This window comes from Polyodon spathula, chromosome 22, assembly GCF_017654505.1.
Source record: "Polyodon spathula isolate WHYD16114869_AA chromosome 22, ASM1765450v1, whole genome shotgun sequence".
NCBI lineage: Eukaryota > Metazoa > Chordata > Actinopteri > Acipenseriformes > Polyodontidae > Polyodon > Polyodon spathula.
In genome coordinates this window covers 3333335-3355458 of record NC_054555.1, presented here as the reverse complement: position 1 = coordinate 3355458, position 22124 = coordinate 3333335, and the positions used below count along the sequence as shown (strand labels likewise).

Below are 22124 nucleotides of genomic sequence, written 5' to 3'. Positions count from 1 at the left end.
ATATCAGTGGTGCTGTCCAAACCTTTAGGGTACAAACTGTGGACAATGCATCCGGTTCGGTGTGCCCCAGGGAGGGTAGGAGAAATGAAGACAATCAGAAAGATGTCCAAAGGGATGGAGTTAGAGATAAGAAGTGGACGAGCAGAGACAGACAAAGAAAGAGCTATGTTGAGAGAAAGGGACAGCTGGAGGGAACCACAGTTACAGGAACTCAGCTCACTTTTCCACTTGGTGCCATCTGCCCCACAGACTGCAATGCCAGCACAACCTCCTGGAGCCAAGTCTTTGCTCACATCAAAGAAACTGCCCAGCCTGACCTGCCAGCAACCTTGAAGCTTCACTGGTACCTTTTTACTCCTTGTACAGATATTTAATACCTATGGTTTTGTACTAAGAGGCACAAATGCACAAAAATGGTATAAACTATTTGTTATACTGCAGAGACACCAATGTGGTACCTGTAGTATTTTGATAGACGGCATAGAGACATGACACACATAGATGCACGCTGAGGTAAGCAACCTGTTTATTCTCCATTGAACCGGAACAACTGCAGGAAGGTCATCAGTACTGCCTAAGACAGCACTATCAGAGATTAACTTTTTCATTGCCCACTAGTACAGTATGAATGTTACATTATCATGGCACCATATCATTGATTATGTGCAATAATTGTTCCAAATACATTGTGCTGCAATTTCTACCCTTATAGAAATATAGTGGTACTTATTTCTATAGTTGTATGAAATTAAGTACCCTTCTCCTCTCTTGTTCTCTATTTCTCTCTGAAGGCTCTTGACTTATTAATCATCAGTCTATCCAAACTAAATCTATTTGGAAAAAAAAAACAATAATAACCCAAATGACCTCCTTCAGATGTGTTCCAGCAAAATCTAATTCAAACAGATGAGTAACTGATTAACACTTATTAGCACAATAGTTCCTGTCTGGAGATCGGCTGATGAATAGCCAACAATTTACACAACAATTGTTTTGGTTTTTCTTTTATTAAAATTCAGGACAGATTGTTTAAAGCTCGACTGAGTCAATGTGTTTCTCTTTACTAGGAGTTCTTTTGATTCAGAGTGGTCTTCTACTAATCCTATAGTAAAAGCATAGCAGAGAGTAATACAGCACAGTGAAATCATGGTAAGCATTGTAAAAATATAGCAAGGTAAGTTAACGCATATTAATATGGCAAACCAGGGTAAACTATAGTTGAAGCTACCATTTTTTCACAGGTCACAGAGGTCAAGGAACTCGTGAAAATCGTGAATTTCTATAGTCAGTGAAATCTTGGAAATACATGTAAAAACACATTTGATGAGGCGCTTCCTTTATTTCCTTTAAAAAATGCAGTATGTACAGCATTGAAAATAAAAATCTAAGAAATGCATCTGATATTTTTGTACAGTATTCAAATGAGTTGGGATGATGTTGCCTATAGTCCTAACCTGTTGATAGCTGATGCATACAATAAACAAGTCCCCTGTTCTCAGCCCTCAGCTCTCACCACTGGGCCCTGATCTGCCCACCCCTGTGTTCTGTCTACACCCGGAAATGTCAACATTGATTCTGAGAGCTAACTGCATAGTCAATTTGTTTAACTGAGTAACCCATGGCATGAAATTGAAATCCTGCACAGTAATGCTGAGGATATCAGGAGCAGACAATGAAATAAGTATACAGTATCAGTCTAGCTGCAGACGTTATTAGTACTGTACCTATCAATGCTTGTTTTTTTCCATCCCTCCAGAAATCAAACCAATATAATTAGCTTTGCTGATTAGAAACTCAGATGCATGTGACCCTCGCAGGAGCCAAAGCTTTCTACTGATTCTGTTGTTGTTGCTGTGGCAAATCAGTAGAAATGCAAGACCGCCTGAGTGAATATGAATTATGTATATGGCGTCAGAATGAAACCTTTAAGCAATATTGATTTGCTTCATGGAAGAAGTGACTGTACAGTCTGCACAGTCCTGGGCAGTAATAAGGTTGCACCTATAGTCTTTACTACTGAAACCCACTGGATTATTTCTGTCTGTCTGAGTCGTCAATAAACCAGACACACTGTAACTGTCTACTAAAAGCACAATTATTGTACTTATTTACCATGGTAAACATTTATAAAAGCACAGCCCAGAATCCACACTGTAGCCACATTTCCACTGACTGCTGACATTCCCAAACCCACACTGCAGCTCAGCACTCTAACCACTGAGCTACTCAAACCCACTGCCTTCCACACTGCATCTCAGCTCTCTTTTTTAGATAATGAAAATCTCTCTGAGTGGTTCTGCTGCTTAATATTTCCCTTTCTCTACCTTTCTGCAGGCTCACTTTAGGCTTGCCTGGAAACACCAGTGGACAGACTACCCCATTCCAATCAATGTATAGGCACAGTGACCTTTTGGGGGGGGGGGGGGGGGGGTTGTTGAACTTTCAACAAACCCCCTCCTCAAAAAAAAAAACCCTGTATGCTGTCCCTGCTTCCACACAGAACATAAGCTTGTACATTTCTGAAATAAACAAATTACAAATTTGAGGCAGGATGTTGAGAAAAACAGATCAGCTCCCAGCTTGAGAGCTGCCTGCATGCTGATGTGACTGACACCCTCCCTACAGGGAGACCTGGGAGAGGGTACCTGCTCTAGATTACAGCGTCCTCTGCAGACACTGTCTATCTATCTATCTATCTATCTATCTATCTATCTATCTATCTATATATCTATCTATATATATATATATATATATATATATATATATATTATATATATATATCAATTAAAATGGAATTCCAATTCTACATTAGCTTTCTATCAAAAGTGGTTGAGGCATGGGTGTGCTTGTTTTTTATTATAGCACTAGCATTGCATTGACCATACGACACTCTATTCATTCATTCTGTTATTCTGATTTCTCACACAGAACTCCCCCCATACCCACCCTCCTCAGCACTGCAGCCCCATAGACAGAGAAACAGAAAGAGAGAGTTCTATATAAATCTTTGCTGCTAAATTACCGCTAAAGCATTCTGGTCCCAACAGCAATGTGTCTAGCGTGGTTCAAAAGGACTGCCAAATATTTCCTCCATCACCACCCTTAAAGAGCCACTGCCTGAATTTGAGGTTTGAAAGCTTTCCTAATGCATTCCGGGGTGACTAAATGGCTTTTCTTGTTTACCCTTTTTTTCCTCGTTTGTTATCAGGAAGAACAATATAGTATCTGCAGATATTGAACAGCTACCAGTTCTTTTGTGCACCAGAGCCTGGAATGGGGGGCCTAGAGGACCTTTTCATTTGTAAACCCGTGTGCTGTGGCATGTTAAATGTGCATGTGTGTTTTTTTTTTTTTAGGAATAACTGATTGTTTCTGGTTTTCCCTGGATAGCTGAAGGTCTCTGTCCTTGAATTTCAGTATGCATTCTTGGTCCCCAAAAGCATCAGTTTCCAATAACAAACATTACACTGCTGTTAAACAATTTCATGATAACTGAAAAACACGCAACAGCAGATACACTCATAGAAACTTAGCAAATTCAATGACAAAGGTCAGTGACTAAAATTCTTTCAATATCTTTGAGAGAGCCTTTCATTCAAAACAAGTTTCATTGATGTTTCTTTTAGTAATTTCATGAATATTAAACTGATAAAAAAAAAAATGAAGTCCTTAACACCAGTTGCTATCGTATCATGTTCCCATAGTTTACACATTTAGCTTATTGGATAAATAGAGATTTTTAAACTGTATCAACTACCTGGTTGTCCCAGTGTTTTGTTGGCTATGTAACCAATAACTGATGGATTCCAATAATTCCATTTATTCATGCGCACAGATTTCCATCATTATTTATCAAATATAGTTCCCATTTAATTCCTTAATTCCACATTAGCTCTAATAGCCACTAACCAAATTCCAATCTCCGCTCTCTATTTAGTCAATTAGTGCATTAATATGACAGCATCAAATGAGAGAATATTAAAGAGCTTAAACTGATTTGCATGAACGCAGGACAATATATTGTATAAATTAAGAAATGCAATGGCTCCTGTTATCAAAACTTGTGCCTTGACTCGACGGTGCTTGCATAGCGTATGTGTTTGTGTGTGGATAGGACTGTAGACCCGCACCACGGGAAAAAAGTGTTGACAAGCACTGGAGCTGGTGATAGCAAAATGCAAGCTCTGTGTGCTGTTTAGGTATCGCCTTGTCTTTCTCAATCAGCACCTTACAATGAGTCTCTATCTCTTGCTTTCTGCTTTTCTATAATAAAACTCTGGCTGTTAAGGCGTGGGGTTATTGTTTCTTTATTACAGTACTAGAAGTGTATTGACCATCTGACACCCCATTAAAAATTTATGCTGTTTGCATTTCCTCGGGACAAACTTCAGTGTGTCAGCAAGGCTGCTGATTACCTGCCATCTTGTGATATATGAGTTCTCTTGCCCCATTGCAAAACCACTGCCCAGCCCTCTCTCGCAGCAACTGGGCAACAGCCCCTTACAGGACTCCAGCCTCACGATCGAGCGAGGTGTTTGTTTAGTTATTAATGCATACTGGTGGGCATTTCATTACCTTAGCTGATACTTGATAATTACAGTCCTATTTGGTATCAAATCAGCTTTATGAAACCTTTCAGGCTGGGTTTAGATCCACCCATACTACTGAAACTGCTTTAATTAAGGTAGTTAATGACTTACTGATGGTTGCAGACTCTGGTTCACCATCTATCCTGGTTCTTTTATATCTAAGTGCTGCTTTTGATACTGTAAATCACGAGATTTTGTTACACCGTCTGAAATCTGTGATTGGTCTTTCTAGTATAGTTTTGCAGTGGTTCACATCTTATCTTTCTGATGGAACACAGTTTGATGCATTGGGTGGGACTAAATCTGATGTTTGCAAAGTGTCTTTCTTCCACCTTAAGAACATTGCTAGACTTAGATCACCATTGTAATACTCTTTTTGCAGGTATCTCTTACAGGTTACAATATGTTCAAAATAGTGCTGAGTCATATTCTCACTAAGACCAAGAGACTTGAGCATATATCTCCTGCCCTTGCTTCTCTCCACTGGCTGCCAGTAAAATATAGGATTGATTTTAAGGTTTTTTTTACTAACTTAGAAATCCTTACATTCTCAAGGTCCAGGATCTCCTTCAGTAAAACATACCCAAATGGAAATTGAGATCTGGTAGCAATGCTCTTTTGTTTGTGCCTAGGACTCGTCTGGACACTGTGGGTCATCAGGCTTACTGCTCTTTAACTCCATGCCTATGGAATGCCCTGCCGGGCTATTTGAAAAATTGTGACTCAGTTGATATTTTTAAATCTAATTTTAAAACGTACTTCTTTCTATTGACTTTCTGCAAATGATTTGTTGTTTTTACTGTTTGTCTATTGAAATTTATGTTTTTATGATGCTTTATGATTTCTAAATGAAAAGTGCTATATAAATAAACTGTATTATTATTATTATTATTATTATTATTATTATTATTATTATTATTATTATTATTATTATTATTAACTACAACCTACTTTTACAATGTAGCAGAGTGTTGGCTGGGCACAGACTGGCGAACACGCACACTGCAAGCGATCATTGTACTCTGCAAAAAGCTTCATCTCACCAACAGGAGGCAGAGTCTGTGATGGCAGGGCACACAGCACTGATCGTTAGATAGGGAACTTTGTTTTTCATGTTGAAAAATGTTCTCGACATTCTCAACTCTATATTTCTCCTCTCCTTTATGCTGATAGTCCCCAATTCCTTCCATTTACAAGTATGTTCCTGTATTACTGCAACAACAACAACAACAACAACAATAATAATAATAATAATAATAATAATAAATAATAATAATAAATAATAATAATAATAATAATAATAGATGTCCAATCTCTTCATACAGGCACATACACACACACATGCCCAGAGTAATTATTACAATTGGGTCTGGGTATGAGTACAGCTGCTGTCTCCCTGTCACTTAATAACATCCTCTCCTGCACATATTAATAACTCTATAAAAATCTTACAAATTGGTGTCACGACCCCTCCTACATTAGCTCTAAATTACTGCTGGTAATGAACAATCGCAGTTCCTGAGGCTGAATCTCATTATGGAATTCCTCTAGGGTGGAGGGACATTCTTCACTGTGCCTGGAAACAGAGCCACAATTTTAATGCGCACAGAAATACTAAAACAAGCTTAATACATTTTTAGGACATTACAAAAAGTAAAAGCATTTGTCATTGAATGTAATACGTGTCTTTAAGTGTTTCTAAAGTCAGCACTGGTGAGTGTTTTATGGTTACGGGTGATGCACACAGAAACACAAACAGAAATAGAAGCATACTAACTCACTTAGGGTTGTACCAGTCATAAAGGATTGAAAGGCACATCACAAGAGAATAAACATATCTCAATAAACATATTCTCATAAGAAATCTAAACATTAAGTTTAATATTAGAAAAAAAAGTGCACCTGCTATGTATGGGTGATGTGCATGTATCTCACGGGGCTACAAGGTGCAAGGAGTTCCGCTAGAAAGTCTTAATCAACAGCAAGATATATTAATGAAACAGTTTACCTCTTGTACTTACCACCTAAAGCTTGCTTCATCACAAAATCCATGATGCTCCTTTAAGCCTTTTCAAAGCAGGTGAGAGAATGCACATGCAGCTTCTCCACTTTCCACAGGGCTCTTTCCAAGATTTAACACCTTAGAGAGAGGGAGAGGAGATTACTGTGGATGCAGGAGTTCATCTCGCAAGACTGATTGCAAACCGCAGAAGAAATGAAACAAATGTCAGAAGAGGACTTTGCTGAGTATGCCATCAGTCACCGGGGTGATGCGCTCCCCCAGTCTATGTCAATATCTCATTATCAGGGGATTTTTTACTGTCCCACACTAACGAATATAGCTTAAATTGCCTATTTACTGTGCTGTGTATATATACCCTTTCATTCCATCAATGAGCTTTTCATCCTGTTGTGTATAGTAGATTTACTTTACAGGGCTGGATAGCAGAGGCTGAGGCAGTGGCAAATAATGATCTCTTTTGCTTGAACTAAAGAAATAGTTTGCAAATGCAGGTACCATATATTTAAGCGACAATATGTTTTGATGTGTAGCGTACAAAGGGGTAAACTCCAAATAATAAACAATGAGTCCTCAAGAGTACAGATGATCACACCCACAAGGTATGCAGTGATGTCTCAAAGAATAAAAAAAATATATATATTATATATATATATATATCATATATATATATATTTTATATATAATATATATTCTATTATATATGATATATATCCTAGGATGTTGAAGAATATAGCATCCCTCTATTAGTTGGCATTTAAGGCTCTGACATCCTTGTTGCTGCACACAAGTGTATGCACACGCACACACACACACACACACACACACACACACACACACACACACACGCACACACACACACACACACACACACACACACACACACACACACACACACACACACACAGACACTATTTCTCACTTCGCATGTCAACTTCCATTCAAAACACACACATGCATGTACATGCTGGGAGGAATGACCCATATATGACCCATAGTGATCCTACTTAAAACAAGACTTTGCAATTGGACTAACAAAGCCTACTGCAGGTATAACCCAAAGGACCAGGGAATCCCACATGAATACCTTTACCTTCCAGGAGCACATGCAGCACAAGACATTCCATCAACAGTATTCCATTTCCGTTTCTAGCAATAGGGAATAAACCCTCGATGGCGACTCTATGACACCATTCAAGACAACTATAGTATAACGATGGATTCGATGTCTGCAATTGAGACAATGAAATTAGAATGCAGTAAGGGTGCAATTTGTTTACATTGCTATTTAACATTAAGACTGTGATGGCAGTGTACACAAGGAAATAATTAACGTATTAAAATCTGTCATAGGAATAAACACTTAATATTAAAGTTTGGCTCTAAACTCCACAGGCGGAAAAAGGGAGCAAACACAACAACAACAACAACAACAACAACAACAAACAACAACAACAAACAACAATAATAATAATAATAATAATAATAATAATAATAATAATAATAATAATATAATAATAATAATAATAATATCTCGAAGCGGGAAAACGATTTTACAGAACAACCCATTAACGGTATTTTAATTAACATCCTCAGTGGAGAAATGGAATGAATCCCTATCCAAACATGTGTGTGTGTGCTTTGCAACTGTCAGAAAAACACCTGTCTCTCTAAAACAGGACATCACTGGCGAGAAGACCCGATTGCACGGGATCATTTTACTACACACATCACACTGAATCGGGGTCCGCGATTACAGCAAAATTGTGTATAATGTGGATCCGCTGTATTTGTACAAAAAAAACCCAAAACAAAACAAACAAACAAAAAATACAATAATAGCGGTCTTCGGCGAGTACAAACATTTGACAGCCACTGGCTGCGACTTCAAAGAAATGATATTGCATACTGCAGCAAAGCGGAGATACACGTCTATACAAATGAAATTAAGTCCCATTCCAGTGATGTGTCTTTTGTTTTGTATTAGCTAAAAATAAGAAGGAACTCGACACAGGCGCCCCAGCAGAAGTACAAAAAAAAAAAAAAAAAAAAAAAAAAAAAAAAATCCGCTCACACACTCCTTACATTGCAAAGAGCAATACAGCTATATTCTTTCCAAACGCACACCAGACAAAGCTATGCCACAGAACAAACGCCAGAGTGTCCCGCTAAAAGCAACGCTCACTATTTGCAATGTTTACTCCTGTGAAAAAGTCAGCTTACTCATTCTTACCAACACACCAGGAACCGCAATATTTCAGGACCCGGGCTAGCTCCCCCGGCGCCCACAGAGCAGTAACCAATGTACCATGGAGAGCTCTGCCTGGGGAACAAACAGCTATAAAGACATCTATAAAAAGACCGCAAACCACCTCGCAAACATGCAAAATATTTAGAGACAGTAGACATGTCACTCCTCATATAAACAACAATAGGAAGGCAGCTACATCAAGGTGTTATATTTACAAAATACAAAAGCAATTCGTTTTCAAAACTTGTGGGATTGACTAATTATTATAAATTATTATTATTATTATTATTATTATTATTATTATTATTATTATTATTATTATTATATTATTATTATTATTGTATTATATAGGTAAAGTATACTAAACACACACACACACACACACACACACACACACACACACACACACACCACACACACACACACACACACACACACACGATACCTATCTATAATTATCTATAAATAAAACAATAACCACATTATCTTTTGTAACGAAAACAACACAGCGGGGAGAGGCCGCACCAAGTCACGTGGATGGTGATTTGGAGGTTTTTTTTAGTTGCTTAAATAAAACACCCGTGTTTGAAACAGCTACCGCGGCCATAGTTATGCACTCACCGACGGTCGACCACATATCTTTTGTAACGAAAACAAACAGCGGGAGAGGCGAGTGGATGGTGATTTGGAGGTTTTTTTAGTTGTTTAAAAGGCGTGTTTGAAAGTACCGGGCTGGGTTACAATATGATGCCCTCCTGATCTGCAACCCTACCCACAGACACGCCGAGGCTGTGTCTCCGGAGAAGTACACTGCGTAGCCCTAGAGACGCCCTATCAGCGCCGCGCGTTCACTTGTTCCCCCGGCAGCAGGAGCACGTTTTCTTGTAGCCTACGGATCCAGACCTACATTTATCATCACATTATTTTACCAAGTTTTCAACTATTTGAGAAAACGCGCTTTAAAAGTATGGGGAGAAAATAGCAAAGCGCACCTTTAATTTCCCATCATACTGAAATCATTACCTCACATTACACCTGTTCTTCGCACCACAAAAAATCCCGATTGCCCTTGTCTGAGGTGTCCATTCAGCACGACATGCATTAAAAACAATTTGATTGAAAGATCGAAAAAAAGTATGAAAACACACACACACACACACACACACACACACACACACACACACACACACACACACACACACACACACACACACACACACTTGTTTCTATTACAACTCCACGATTGACTTTTAAAGTCAACTTTGTTTGTTTGTTTATGGACTTTTAGTAATTACTAATCATGCTGTGTAAATCGCAAAACAAAGCTAGGTAATGCATGATAAACCAGAGAACAGCTCAGGTGACACCAGGCAGCTGCACAAATTGAAAGCGTGGCAGGCTTGTTTTCTCCGTCCAATCGATAGCCACAAAACACATTTATTTTTCCCTTTACTAACCTTAAAAATAGACCTTTCAGTGTTCCTAAGACCGTCTTCCTCTCAGTCTTACAAATAACCTGGTTTCCGCGACGCAACGGGTTTCAAATCAACAGCAGACAAGATAATCTATTACTGAGAATGATAACCGCCGCCTAAAAGCAAACTCGCCCAATCGCTTTCCTTAACCACAAGCGCCTCGCTCTCTTTCTGTTTCTGTTTTCTTGCTCTCTCTCTCTCTCTCTCTCTCTCTCTCTCTCTCTCTCTCTCTCTCTCTCCCCTCCTCCTCTCTATTTGCAAATGGGAATTCTACATCAATCTTACTTTCAGATACATCGACTGAACAGGAGCAATGTTTTAACCTTCAGCCCTACCTGCCTATATTACACACCGCCCTGCCCCCTCTTTTCTTTAACCCACAAGTGATGGACACACCAGCCCGAATCAAAGGTCATCTCCTTTTACAATGTCACAGTGAACAGCGAAACTACAGACGTAAAACTAGCAAAACAAAACAAAACAAAAAGCTTCTGCCAGTCTGATCCTGCCGCTTAGTACTGAAGAGGCACTTCATTAAATTTAGTCTAGCCTCCCTCCATGCCCGCACCGCATTATAATATTCATCCTAATTAATTAGTAATTACCGTATTTCACGGATAGATTTGAAATCTCATTATCATTAAATATGGTGAATGCGGGAGTTGGGTATATTATTTATTCGATTTGAGTGCCAGCTTGATTTCAAGCACTAATACACTCCCAAGAAGGATGCAAGGTAGGAATAAAGCACAAAATTCTAAAGTTGAGTAAATTTGGATCTTGCTATAAAATATGTATAGTGTTGTATATCTCATGTGAGAAGATGACTGTGTGCGTGTGTGTGTGTGTGTGAGAGAGAGAGAGAGAGAGAGAGAGAGAGAGAGAGAGAGAGAGAGAGAGAGAGAGAGAGAGAGAGAGAGAGAGAGAGAGAGAGAGAGAGTGTACATACATGTAGAAAAACACAAGACACATGGTCCTTTTATTTATTACACTGTCATTACAGTAAAACTGCCGTTCATTAGCACAGAATACAGCGGATATCGATCTTGTCAGAAACCCAAATATAGACAGAAATGTTTATACTGCCAACGAGATCTAATAAGTACAGATTTACAATCAGGCAGAATTACATTAAGAGGCCTATAGATATAAGTATTGATATGGATATACAAAATCCAGTAGACTGAAGGGTGAGAGACACAGAATAATTAAGCTATTCCATACATGCTCACAATTATATATATTTTTGATATGCATCCCCTTCCGGTATGAATTTGAAATCACATTTATATAAATTTTTAAAACAGTTTGTGTGAACTCTATGGAGTTTGAGACTTTGCTATTTTAATGACACTTGAAAGATTATGTAAAAAGTATTTGTAAGGTATTGTGTATCATTTTTTTATCGACTCATTTACTAAATTTACTAGAAGATGGCATGAAAGAGAAACTTAGATGGCAGATGTTCATTATACACAGACATACTATCAATGTGGAAGAGTTAAAGAAGTCTTGAAGAGATAGCTTCTTAAAGAGCTTCAGTAATAGCTTCATTTACCAAAACCTTTCTTTGGTTTATATATTGAACTTTAATCATATTTATCAAAATCCAGCTGCCACAATTACAGGGTTTTATGTAAACAGCTGTAAGCACAAGCTATTTTTAAAATGGGGAAGCAACACCAATTTGAAGAGCATGAGCTTTTGTACACCCCCATTTTTTTCTTAATCAGATATGTTTTTGACACTGTATGCCTGACAATCAGATGAAGGCAGTTTAAACCCAACTCCATACAATAACCCTCCTGCCCCCAGCAGTATCAGTCCTGTTGAAGCTTAGAGCCACGTTAGTTACTGTATTTCTGTTTATCAGAGATAGAAGGCCCCAAACAATTTAATCTCCATAAAAACTCAGATCTCAGTTAGCTGAACAGTTGAGGAGTGTAGCTGCCCCCAGCACTATAAACACACAGAAACTTGGCTTGCAAAGCTACCAAATATCTACTGGCAACCACATGTAAGAAAAGGATAGATTGGATTGGAAATCTGCTGCTTTCACGTTCTCCCTACTTGCCAAAATGCCGACTGTGAAAGAATAGAAATAAGTGCTGGTGAGTAATATTCCTGATGAAGTCTCCCAGTGCATTGAACCTTGCCTGTAACATTAGATCACAGAGCATGGGTTACAGTAAACATGCAGTTGTATCATAACTGCAAAACTCTCCGTGCAGTGTAATTAAGTTTAATTAAGAGACTCTTCATTTAAAGTGTATCAATAAGTGCGTTCCACCCACCCGGCCACAAAAAAAAAAAAAAAAAAAAAGTTATACCAACAAGGTAAGAACTGAAATATTGACCCGTTACATTTCCAGAAAAGGAGGGCTGTGAATATAATACAATACAACTTAATTCTGTTTAGCTCTTCCCTTGAGAAGCAGCTCAATGTGCTTCCACTAGATTAGAAGGAGCAATAAAAGTTATCAATAAACAATAAAATTCAATAAAAATCCAAGGCAAATAAGAACTTTCATTCCAAAAAAGATAAATATTCTTGGGACTGAGCCTCTCTGTTCTTGGGGTGAGAGCACAGATACGAGGGACAGATATACAGTATAGATACACCAATGCTCGTGGAAGAGAAGTTTGGTCTCTGATTTAAATAAACAAGGGCAGGGGATTCAGTTAATCAGAGGTTTGTTTGGTCCATATGTACGTTTTAAACCAGGCCACCAAGGAATTTTATGTGGCAACTGCCATGGGATATTTATTGTCCAGAGAGACAGAATGACCCCGTACAACAGAGTGATAAAATCACTACTGACAACTATCATTCTGGAGGGACTCTGATCTGATTACATTGGAATCCTAGTGGCCACCCGTATCTGGCAAACACTCAATCAGGGGATAGTCTCACAAAGCAGTTCTAGGTAGCGGTCTGCTAAATCCAATTCACTTTCATAAAAGATTCTAATAATAACTATAATAGAAAAAGGAACTAACACATGTATGCTTTAATTATATAGACTCATGGGCAGTGATGTGAGGAGGTCAGCCAGTCACTCTTTTTCAGTCATTACAAATTACCCAGAAGCAGATACATGCTTTAAAACACAGAGGCACCTTAAAGAATGGATAGAGCTTGCAGGTCAGTGAAGAAAAGCCATGGGCCATTTGAATAGAGAAACCGTGTCCTGTATGTATCCAGTCTGCTTTTTGGGTTGTCAAAAAAAGCTTCTGTCCACTCACACCTTCACCCAAAAGTTCCTTGCTGTAAAACAAGTTCTTATTTAAAGCTGCGCTTGATATGTTCTCTGCTCTAAAGCTATACAAAATAAACTGGAAATACCACAAGCGCATGGTGGAAACATTTTAATTTGATGAACCTTTTACATAGATAAACAGAGATACATCACCCTTCCCAACTCGTGACGTTTCAGCTTTCAAACATATGTCAAACCACCTGGGCAATGTGACCTGCACTTAGCACTGCTCCCACCCGTGCAATAAGGTTTTCTGCTCTGTCTCAGACACAAGCTCTGGGAAGTGATCTGTCATCCAGATCGCACATCTTGGCCTGACATCTTCCAAGCCCTGATCATCCACACACCAACCTAACTCCCGCTGTGTCCCTCGACCCCTATCTCTGCCAGATTCCCATCATGGATATTCAATTATTAATAGCTGCCGTACTGCCAGCACTGGATTGCTTTATTTGTTTAAGGATAATGCAGGATATGCCGTATACAGTGTTATAGATTGCTGGTCACATTGTCTGTATTCAGATCTACCATTGAATTAAATAAGCAAAGAAAGTGATCAGGCACCAGGAAGCAACAACTACTTTGAATATATTGTAAAATAATCTACATATATCTACAATAAAGTAGGACCAAGTAAAGTATCAAGAGATCTTCATTGCAAAAAGCGGGCCGGCTATAATGTAAGTAGTGCAAATAGTAGGTCAGAAAATTGATTTTTAAAGCATTGGTTTACGAGCCAGAATATCCAATCATTTTGCAAATCTCAATTCTGTTTTAAAGGTCATTACCATGACCTGGGAAACCGAAGGAGAATGGGTTTACACTGTGAGGCCACCTGCTGAGCAAAAGTGGTCTAAGTGCTGATCCGGCGATGTTAGCAGACTCTCCCCAACAGCACTTATAACATTAGCATATAAAATAGTTTCTTTATTTTTCATATATTCCATTATGCTGATAATTCTGCTCAAAACCCAGGTCACGAAGAGAGGCCCAGTTCAAATGTGAACTTGATTGCAAAATGCAGAATCCCTATTACAGCAGACCTCTGCAATTTAAACAAACATGGGTTATTAAATGGAAGCTGCCCTTGAGAGAAATTATTAGGTTCATTTTTTGCATGATTGGTTCAAAAACTATAAATGTTTAATGACACTGTAAAGGGAATGCATTTATTTCAAGTTACCATACTTTCTCAGTACAGTTTTTCATATATTTTTTTTGTTTGTTGAACTGTGCAGGCAGCTTGGCAGGGCTTCCACCCTTGAGTTTTAGTTAAACCCATATACAAATATCCTGAGGCTTCTAGTAGATTACTATTGCACTGAAGATTTGAAAAGTCACATGCTTTTTTATGAAATCTTTAAATAAATAAATAAATACACCAGAATCCATGCACAAGTTTCTGTATGATGACAAGACATAAGATTTTATATATATGTGTATATATATATCATGGCCATAGATATAGTCTGGTCAATAATGATAACTATGTGGATCCAACATACTATGGTATTCAAGACCAGGGCACTGGAAATTGCCGGACTGAACATCAAAAGACTGCATCTCCCAAGAGCAAATGCAGGAGTTTTAGTTCACATGGCCTACAAAAATGGCAGCCACCAGGTAAAACTACAAGTGCCAGGAGCGCCATGGATTCAGTTAGGTAAACCGACAAAGCTGCAAGTGATTAACAGGTGTTCGTTTTGTAAGTGGCTGTGCTGGTTGTCAATAACAGGAAACTGATTCCTTTGTTCAGGGTCTGTCCCTGGGAGGCTCATGGTGTTGGCGGTTAGACTTGGAGGGTGAAGGAGAGTTGGAAAAGGGAGACAGGTGTTGCTTTGTTTTGCTTGTTTGTGTGTGGTATTATTTTCATTGTGAAGGAGATCACGATACTACCTGTGAAAACAATGCTCTTAATAAAAGTACAGGTACCGCCCTGTTTTCAAATCGATAACCTTGGTCCTCTGTACTCACTATCACTATGAAAGTTCCCGATGTGAATTATTATTCACTTTTAACCTCTAGAGTGACAGTAAGATGTTTTGGGACAATAGCCCCATTTTTGATCTTGTAACACTATTAGCCTATATGTAAGCAGCTGCTTCCGCTCTGGCAAAAATGACAGCGTTAGCGGACTGCTGCGATAGCACACAAAAACGAGCCTAGCCAATCATAGCACAGTGGGGGGAGTAAGGTTACAACCAATAAGGATTCAACATTCCCTTTAACAGCACCTGTGCATCTGCGACAGTGATAAGAGGGCATTTTGAAACCAAAAAAAAAAAAAAGGAAGAAAACAAAGTGGCAAAGAAATTAAAAGCGTCCAACTGCCCATGTGAGGATTATGACCAAGCCTCTCAGGCAAGGCTATGAAATAAAAAAAAGTAATTTATAAGGCTTTGTCTGACCTGCCTGGCACTTGCAGAATCTTCAACCTCCACCACTGGGGCTTCAGGTTCAGCATCTGCTTCTCTCAGACCCTGCAATCTTTCCACTGTTCAACATTACACCCAAACTACAACAAGCCAGGATGATATTGCTAACCTTCCGAGAAGTGTACCGTAGTGTTTCTCCAGAGACAACCAAAGTTACAGTATGAGCACATTTAAAGGTACAGTTATACCACTGTTCGGCAGGGATCGTGGGGTTGAACAGTGGTGTCAGCAGAAACCACTTCATTGATACCTGCCGTATAGCCCACAGTACATTGGAACAAGCAGGTACCCTTAGTGCTACAGACAGTGTGCTCTCCGCATGTCTTTTTCCAGGTCAGTTAATATGCTGTAGCAACCAACTGCTTTAAAAAGGGGATCCAACCTATACAGTATTTCCGGGTGGCGATCCCATCTACTTTATGTTTCCAACAGGTTTTTTTCAGAGCTCTCTCTCTCTCTCTCTCTCTCTCTCTCTCTCTCTCTCTCTCTCTCTCTCTCTCTCTCTCTCTCTCTCTCTCTCTCTCGCTGTACTCCCTCCTTTTACAGATAAATGGAGGCTAATTAGGCAGTGCTCAGTAGAGCTCTGCCTGCCTTACAAAATGACTCACAGGCCCGTAATGGGTAATTAGGCTACCGAATGGGCCACTGCTCAATACAGAGACTGCAATGCAGGGGGCTTAGACTGAAGGTCACCTGTAAAGAATGAAAATGTGAGTTCTACTTCTCTGCACAGACTGACAAGAACAGACAAGAGAGAGAGACATGGGACTGCAAGGTTATATGAACCTTGTGGCCAGAAGTAGTGTGTGGGCAGTGGTTAAAGTGCAGGGACTGGGAGGCAGTGTGGTCTATTGTTTATAATCGAGGTACTGGTAGTCAGTGCTTTAGTGGTTAGAGAGACTATGAGGCAGTATGGATTAATTGTTTGAGCTGAAGGACTGGGATGCAGTGTGGCCTAATGGTTTGAGCTGAGGGACTGAGAGGCAATGTGGTGTCATGGTTAAAATTGAGGACTGTGAGGCAGTTTTCCTAATGGTTTGAGGTGGGGCGCAGTGTGGCTTACTGGTTAGACCTGAGGGACTGGGAGGCAGTGTGGTCTTGTGGTTAGATAACTTAGCCACTCTGGTTGGAAATTAAGATTCAGAATATAACAAAAAATAAATTGAGTAAGAGAATTATCTGGAGCCACCCACTGCCTAATCCCACATGTGACCTCCAGAAACACCCAGGCAAATTCCAACTGGCTCTCTGATTGATACAAAACAGTAATTAGCTAATCATGTTTTCAGTGCTCATACAGTTCAGTGGTTCTTTGTGCTGTTTTTTTTTCTTCTTTAAAAAGTTATTTTCTAACACAATGGGGAAGACGTTTCCAATCTGTCTTCATTAGCATTAAAATTGATTTCCAAATGAGCCTGCTGGAAATGACAATCGTTATTGAAAGAGGACCTGTGTCTGACAAAGGGGGCTTCTTCCTCTATCAGTGTGAACCAGGTGCGCTGCAAAGCCCTACAGTAGCAATGACAGTCTGAGGACAATACAGCAGAAACACATTACACTCCTGTTAGAATCCCTCTGGAATAGAGTGTTAAAGTGTATGTTTACACTGGAGGACTTTTTCTACAGAAATCTTGTACAGTATTTAAGCATGTTGTCCTCATAATTTTTTCTCAGATGAACAACATTTTTTCTTTTAGAAAATGGCCCATTTAAAAAATACTACAGACTAAAAAAAATTTAAAATAAATAAACACCCAAAAGAACCCAGATTGGTGACAATGAAAAAGACTAGTTGAAGCATTTGCTAAATATTTTTTGATTTTTTAACCTTGTGAAAAGTAACATATTTCAGAATTGAAATGTTGTCCTAATAGACTACAGGCAACGTATTTTAATTACGCCATCAAATAATTCTACAGAAGTTTAATATTTCTTACAAAAGAGAAGTAAAAGATGTCTAGGTGTCTTTAACTTGTCTTGGATGACAACACCAAACCATTATTAAAGTTTAATGGTATTTGCATTTGAAAAGATGCAATTTAAATCTTCTACTTCAATGAGTGACAGAGTTTTCAAGGAAACCTGATAGTCTTTCTGCACCCAGCGCAGGGTGATCAATCACCTTTTACAAGTGGCCCCGAAACCTCTGCAGCTCCAGGCAGTCTGATATATGAGAGAGCAGTGCTCTCCAGCGCTGTCAATCTTTAACCTGTCACAGGGCTTCAGAATAGCGCAGGGCCATCATGCACTCAAAGCTCACTCATGCTCCCCGGCCTTCTAGATAGTAGTCTACTGTACATGATCTAAAAGGAGGTATTATAAAAAAAATAGCAATCCTGGATTGTAGCCCTGAATGCTAGTATATGCAACAACTTACTGTAACAAAATGCAAATTTAAACTTTGATCAGATTCAGACGAACAGTTCCTGAAGTAACTTAAAAAATGATGGTGATTAAGTAGATTCAAGAAAATGCACAGAGTCCTTTTCTTCAATCAGTTGCCAGGTTTATTGAGATATGCAGGGAGTCTGGTCCCAGGTACAGGACAAACAGAATACTCATCATTACAATGTTTGCATGACATTAAATACCCTTCTGTATAGATGGTCCACCTCCCCTTTCTCTGACACTTAACCAATGGTCAAGGTACAACACATTATTCTGTTAATTTAGTGTGTGTGTGTGTGTAGTCTAGTGTGACAACCTCTGAACTCAGTGCATTCTTCACACTCCTGGTGAAAAAAGGTCCATAAATCTGCCCCTTTGATCTCAGTGGCATTATCTCTTTCGATCTCTCTGAGAACCTCTGGGTCCAACGCCAGTCCCTGGGAGCCTTTTAGCCCCTTTATGCTTTGCATTCCAAAAGTCTTACAGCCTGGCCCCTTCTGGTCCACAGCATTGTTATCTTTTTAGCTTGCAGTCAATGCTGGGCAAGAAGCTTGTAGATGCAATGTCTCTATCAATTGTTAGCAGTACATGCAATTTGAACCAAACAGTCTGCAAACTACTAATTAATTCTCGATCCATGTTTTCCAACAGTTCCCAATAAATTTGCTTTCTTTTGATTGTCCATTCACAAGCAAGCAAGCAATCATGTGTACAGACTGATGTATAGTGCACCATGAACTAGATGTATGATAGTAATAATAATAATAATAATAATAATAATAATAATAATAATAATAATAATAATAATAATAATAATAATAATCATCATCATCATCATTTAATTATTATCTTTGCCAGATTTCATTTTTAACATTTGTAATATTTCATGCTTGCTCCTTGGAGTCTAATTAATGTATGTCTATAAAAAGGATCATCCTTTTCAGCTGGCTCAGTGCAATTTCCAAGCATTACAGCAACAGGTGGAGAGAGAAGTTTCCAAGGCAACCCCTGATTAGGAGAAACATGGGTTTGAATCGGCAGGCGAGCCCAGAAAACAGCACAACAACACAACTGGAAGAGAGCAACAAGTTAGAACTCCACTGTGAGTGAGCAGGGAACTGTCCCAGAAACTAAAGTGGTACAGGGGGTCAAACTGGACTGGCTTGCCCTGCATTGCAGGAGGAACCTCTTGTGGGAATATTGGCCTCTTTCCCCTGGTGTCTGGGGTACTTTTCAGGATCTCTGTCTCAGTTTCTCAGACAGTTTTATTCCTGGCAGTATCCCAAGCACCCTTTCAACTGTCCAGACTAGCCAGCATAGCATCAAACGTTTGAGTCACTCGGTTGCACTTGGATATGAATCAGTTGAAGTATATGTATCAGAATCCTTTTGTTGCAGGCTCCTTTTGAGTACTTCTTCCTGATTCCAAAACAATCACTTGGTGCTGTGACCTTCAGGCCTTGCTGTCCCTTACTGGGAGCAGTACAGTTTAAAGGTCACTGAATAACATGGTGGATTCTGATACACAATAATGAATGAATGAATGAATGCAAATACAAATCAGTTAAGGGAGAAAGGGAGTATGCAAAAAAAAAAACAGCGATGAGTTGCAACACCACAGTGATGCAGAATCCCACACATCTCTAGACCAATGATCAAACTGGAAAAGGCTTGGCTTGGACTTTGTCCAGATTTACAGATGTGGTTGCCACATTGCCAGCTGTTGTCTGTTATAGGATATCCCCTCTAATCCTGTAGAAATAGGATGCAGTTAATGCTCTTAAATAGTCAGTCTGGCTGTAAGCTTTCTGGCTGTGGGTTTATCTTCACTCCCCAGACTGGCATGTGGTTTTATTGCGGTTTACTGACACACACACACACCCACATGCACGCACACACACAAGCACGCATGCACACATGTACCCATGCACCCATGCATCCACACACACACGCACACATGCACGGACATACACACGCCCGCATGCACACACGCACGCTCGCACACACGCACGCTCGCACACTCACACAGGTTAGAAACTGATCTCAAGGGACAAAAGGTTAATTAGCACAAGGAGCAGCCTTCTGACAAGACCCTAACAAGTCCTCATGTAGACCTGCCATACTGATACAGCTGCAGAGGGTGTCCCAGAAGCCAGAGCCTGTAAGTATCTGCCCACCTAAACCGAATTGCAAATGTCTCCCCAAAATGGCAAAACCACAACCCTGAGACCGAAACACTTTTTCATCCTGTAGCATTGTAAGATGTACAGCACAATATTATCTGTCATCTTCATTTATAATGATCTTAGAAAAAAAAGTAAAAAACAATGATCAGACCTAATTACCAAGTACAGTAGTAACCAATAGAAAATGTAACACTCAAATGGTAACACTCATCAATATATAGGTTTTCCATTCAAACTTGATGCAGGGATTTTGATTGTGTCACTATACTGTATATACAAAATCGTTTCAAGTACAGTAAGTTACTGATAGACCTTTTTTTGTAGCTTCAATAAATCCATCTAGTTTTGTCTAAATATCAGATTGAAATGGATGGCACTAAAACTTCCCTCATAAATTAGCAAGCTATTTGCTGGTAATTGCCTGACATTTACTTCTTAAATAAACACAAAATGCTACACAGTAGTGAGATTTAAGTTATTTCAGAGCAGTGATAAATAATTAATCTGATCTCTTCCATGTGATCCTTGTTGCAGTCCCTGTGTTCATCACTTACAGAACAGCATGTCGAAAACCAACATACAGAACTCACAGGATCCAGGATCCCAGCACCCCTATGGTAGATATGCCTTCATGTAAAGATACACTGCACTACTATATTATTTTTATCATTATTTGTACACTGTCCATGCAGTCCTCCCCTTACTCCCTGGATTGCAGCAGCACAGCCAGACAGATACAGAACCCCCACTGGAGAAGCTGTCATTTTAATTGGCATTCTTGCAAAAAAAACCAAAACAATTGTTAAATCCACACACCTTGTTTAGACTAATAAAAAAGAACAGGAAGACACATTTCAGTTTAACGTGTTATTAATTATTCAGCTCTGATACCAGTTTGCAGACGTCTTGCATTAGTTCAACAGACATATTCTGATTCTGCCATAAAAAAAAAAAAATATTTTCATAAGCATGGAAATGCAAAAGGAATATAAAAGAAGAAACCAACCACCTACAACCATTAACAAAATCATGATCAACCCGTTGCTAATATTTCTGCAGGAATGTGTAAACCTTAGCAATACAACCGAATGGGGTGCTGTACCTTTATTGCATCTAACCCAGAATCACTTTCCAGGAAATAAATATATTTTTATTACAAAGGCAACAGAAATGCATAACCAGGACTGTCTATGAAGAGGGTGGTGCATCCTCATACACACGTGTTTGATTATCAGTGCTGCACTTACCATCAGTCTGATATTGATCATTTATGGACTGCTGCTAAACTGCAGTTAAGATACACAACACAAACTACACAGTGCTGTACTTATACATTTAAAACAGCGTTACATTAAAAAACATTCTCTTATCAGTCAGTAGAGAATCCTCTTTACTGATGAAGCCAATCTAGTACTGCTGTATACTTTTAAAGACCTAACATTCTGTTTCTTTTAAATGAATTACTGCATAGATTAATGTTATATAACCACAATTATGCTTTTGCAGCCTTCCTATTATCT

The 22124-nt window shown here is 39.0% G+C and overlaps 1 protein-coding gene across 2 annotated transcripts in view; it reads right to left on the bottom strand.

Moving 5' to 3' along the window:
• Positions 1-22124, bottom strand: part of LOC121296881 (complexin-2-like) — a 29993-nt gene that overhangs the window by 5328 nt on the left and 2541 nt on the right. The window contains exons 1-2 of one of the 2 annotated variants that reach the window (XM_041222772.1): positions 10318-10512; positions 6611-6729 (exon numbers count right to left, since the gene is read on the bottom strand). In XM_041222772.1, coding sequence (XP_041078706.1) covers positions 6611-6641 — 31 coding nt within the window. In that variant the 5' untranslated portion in view covers positions 6642-6729; positions 10318-10512. Of the gene's footprint in view, positions 1-6610; positions 6730-10317; positions 10513-22124 lie in introns of those variants that run through there. The other variant, XM_041222773.1, reaches the window with a different exon arrangement.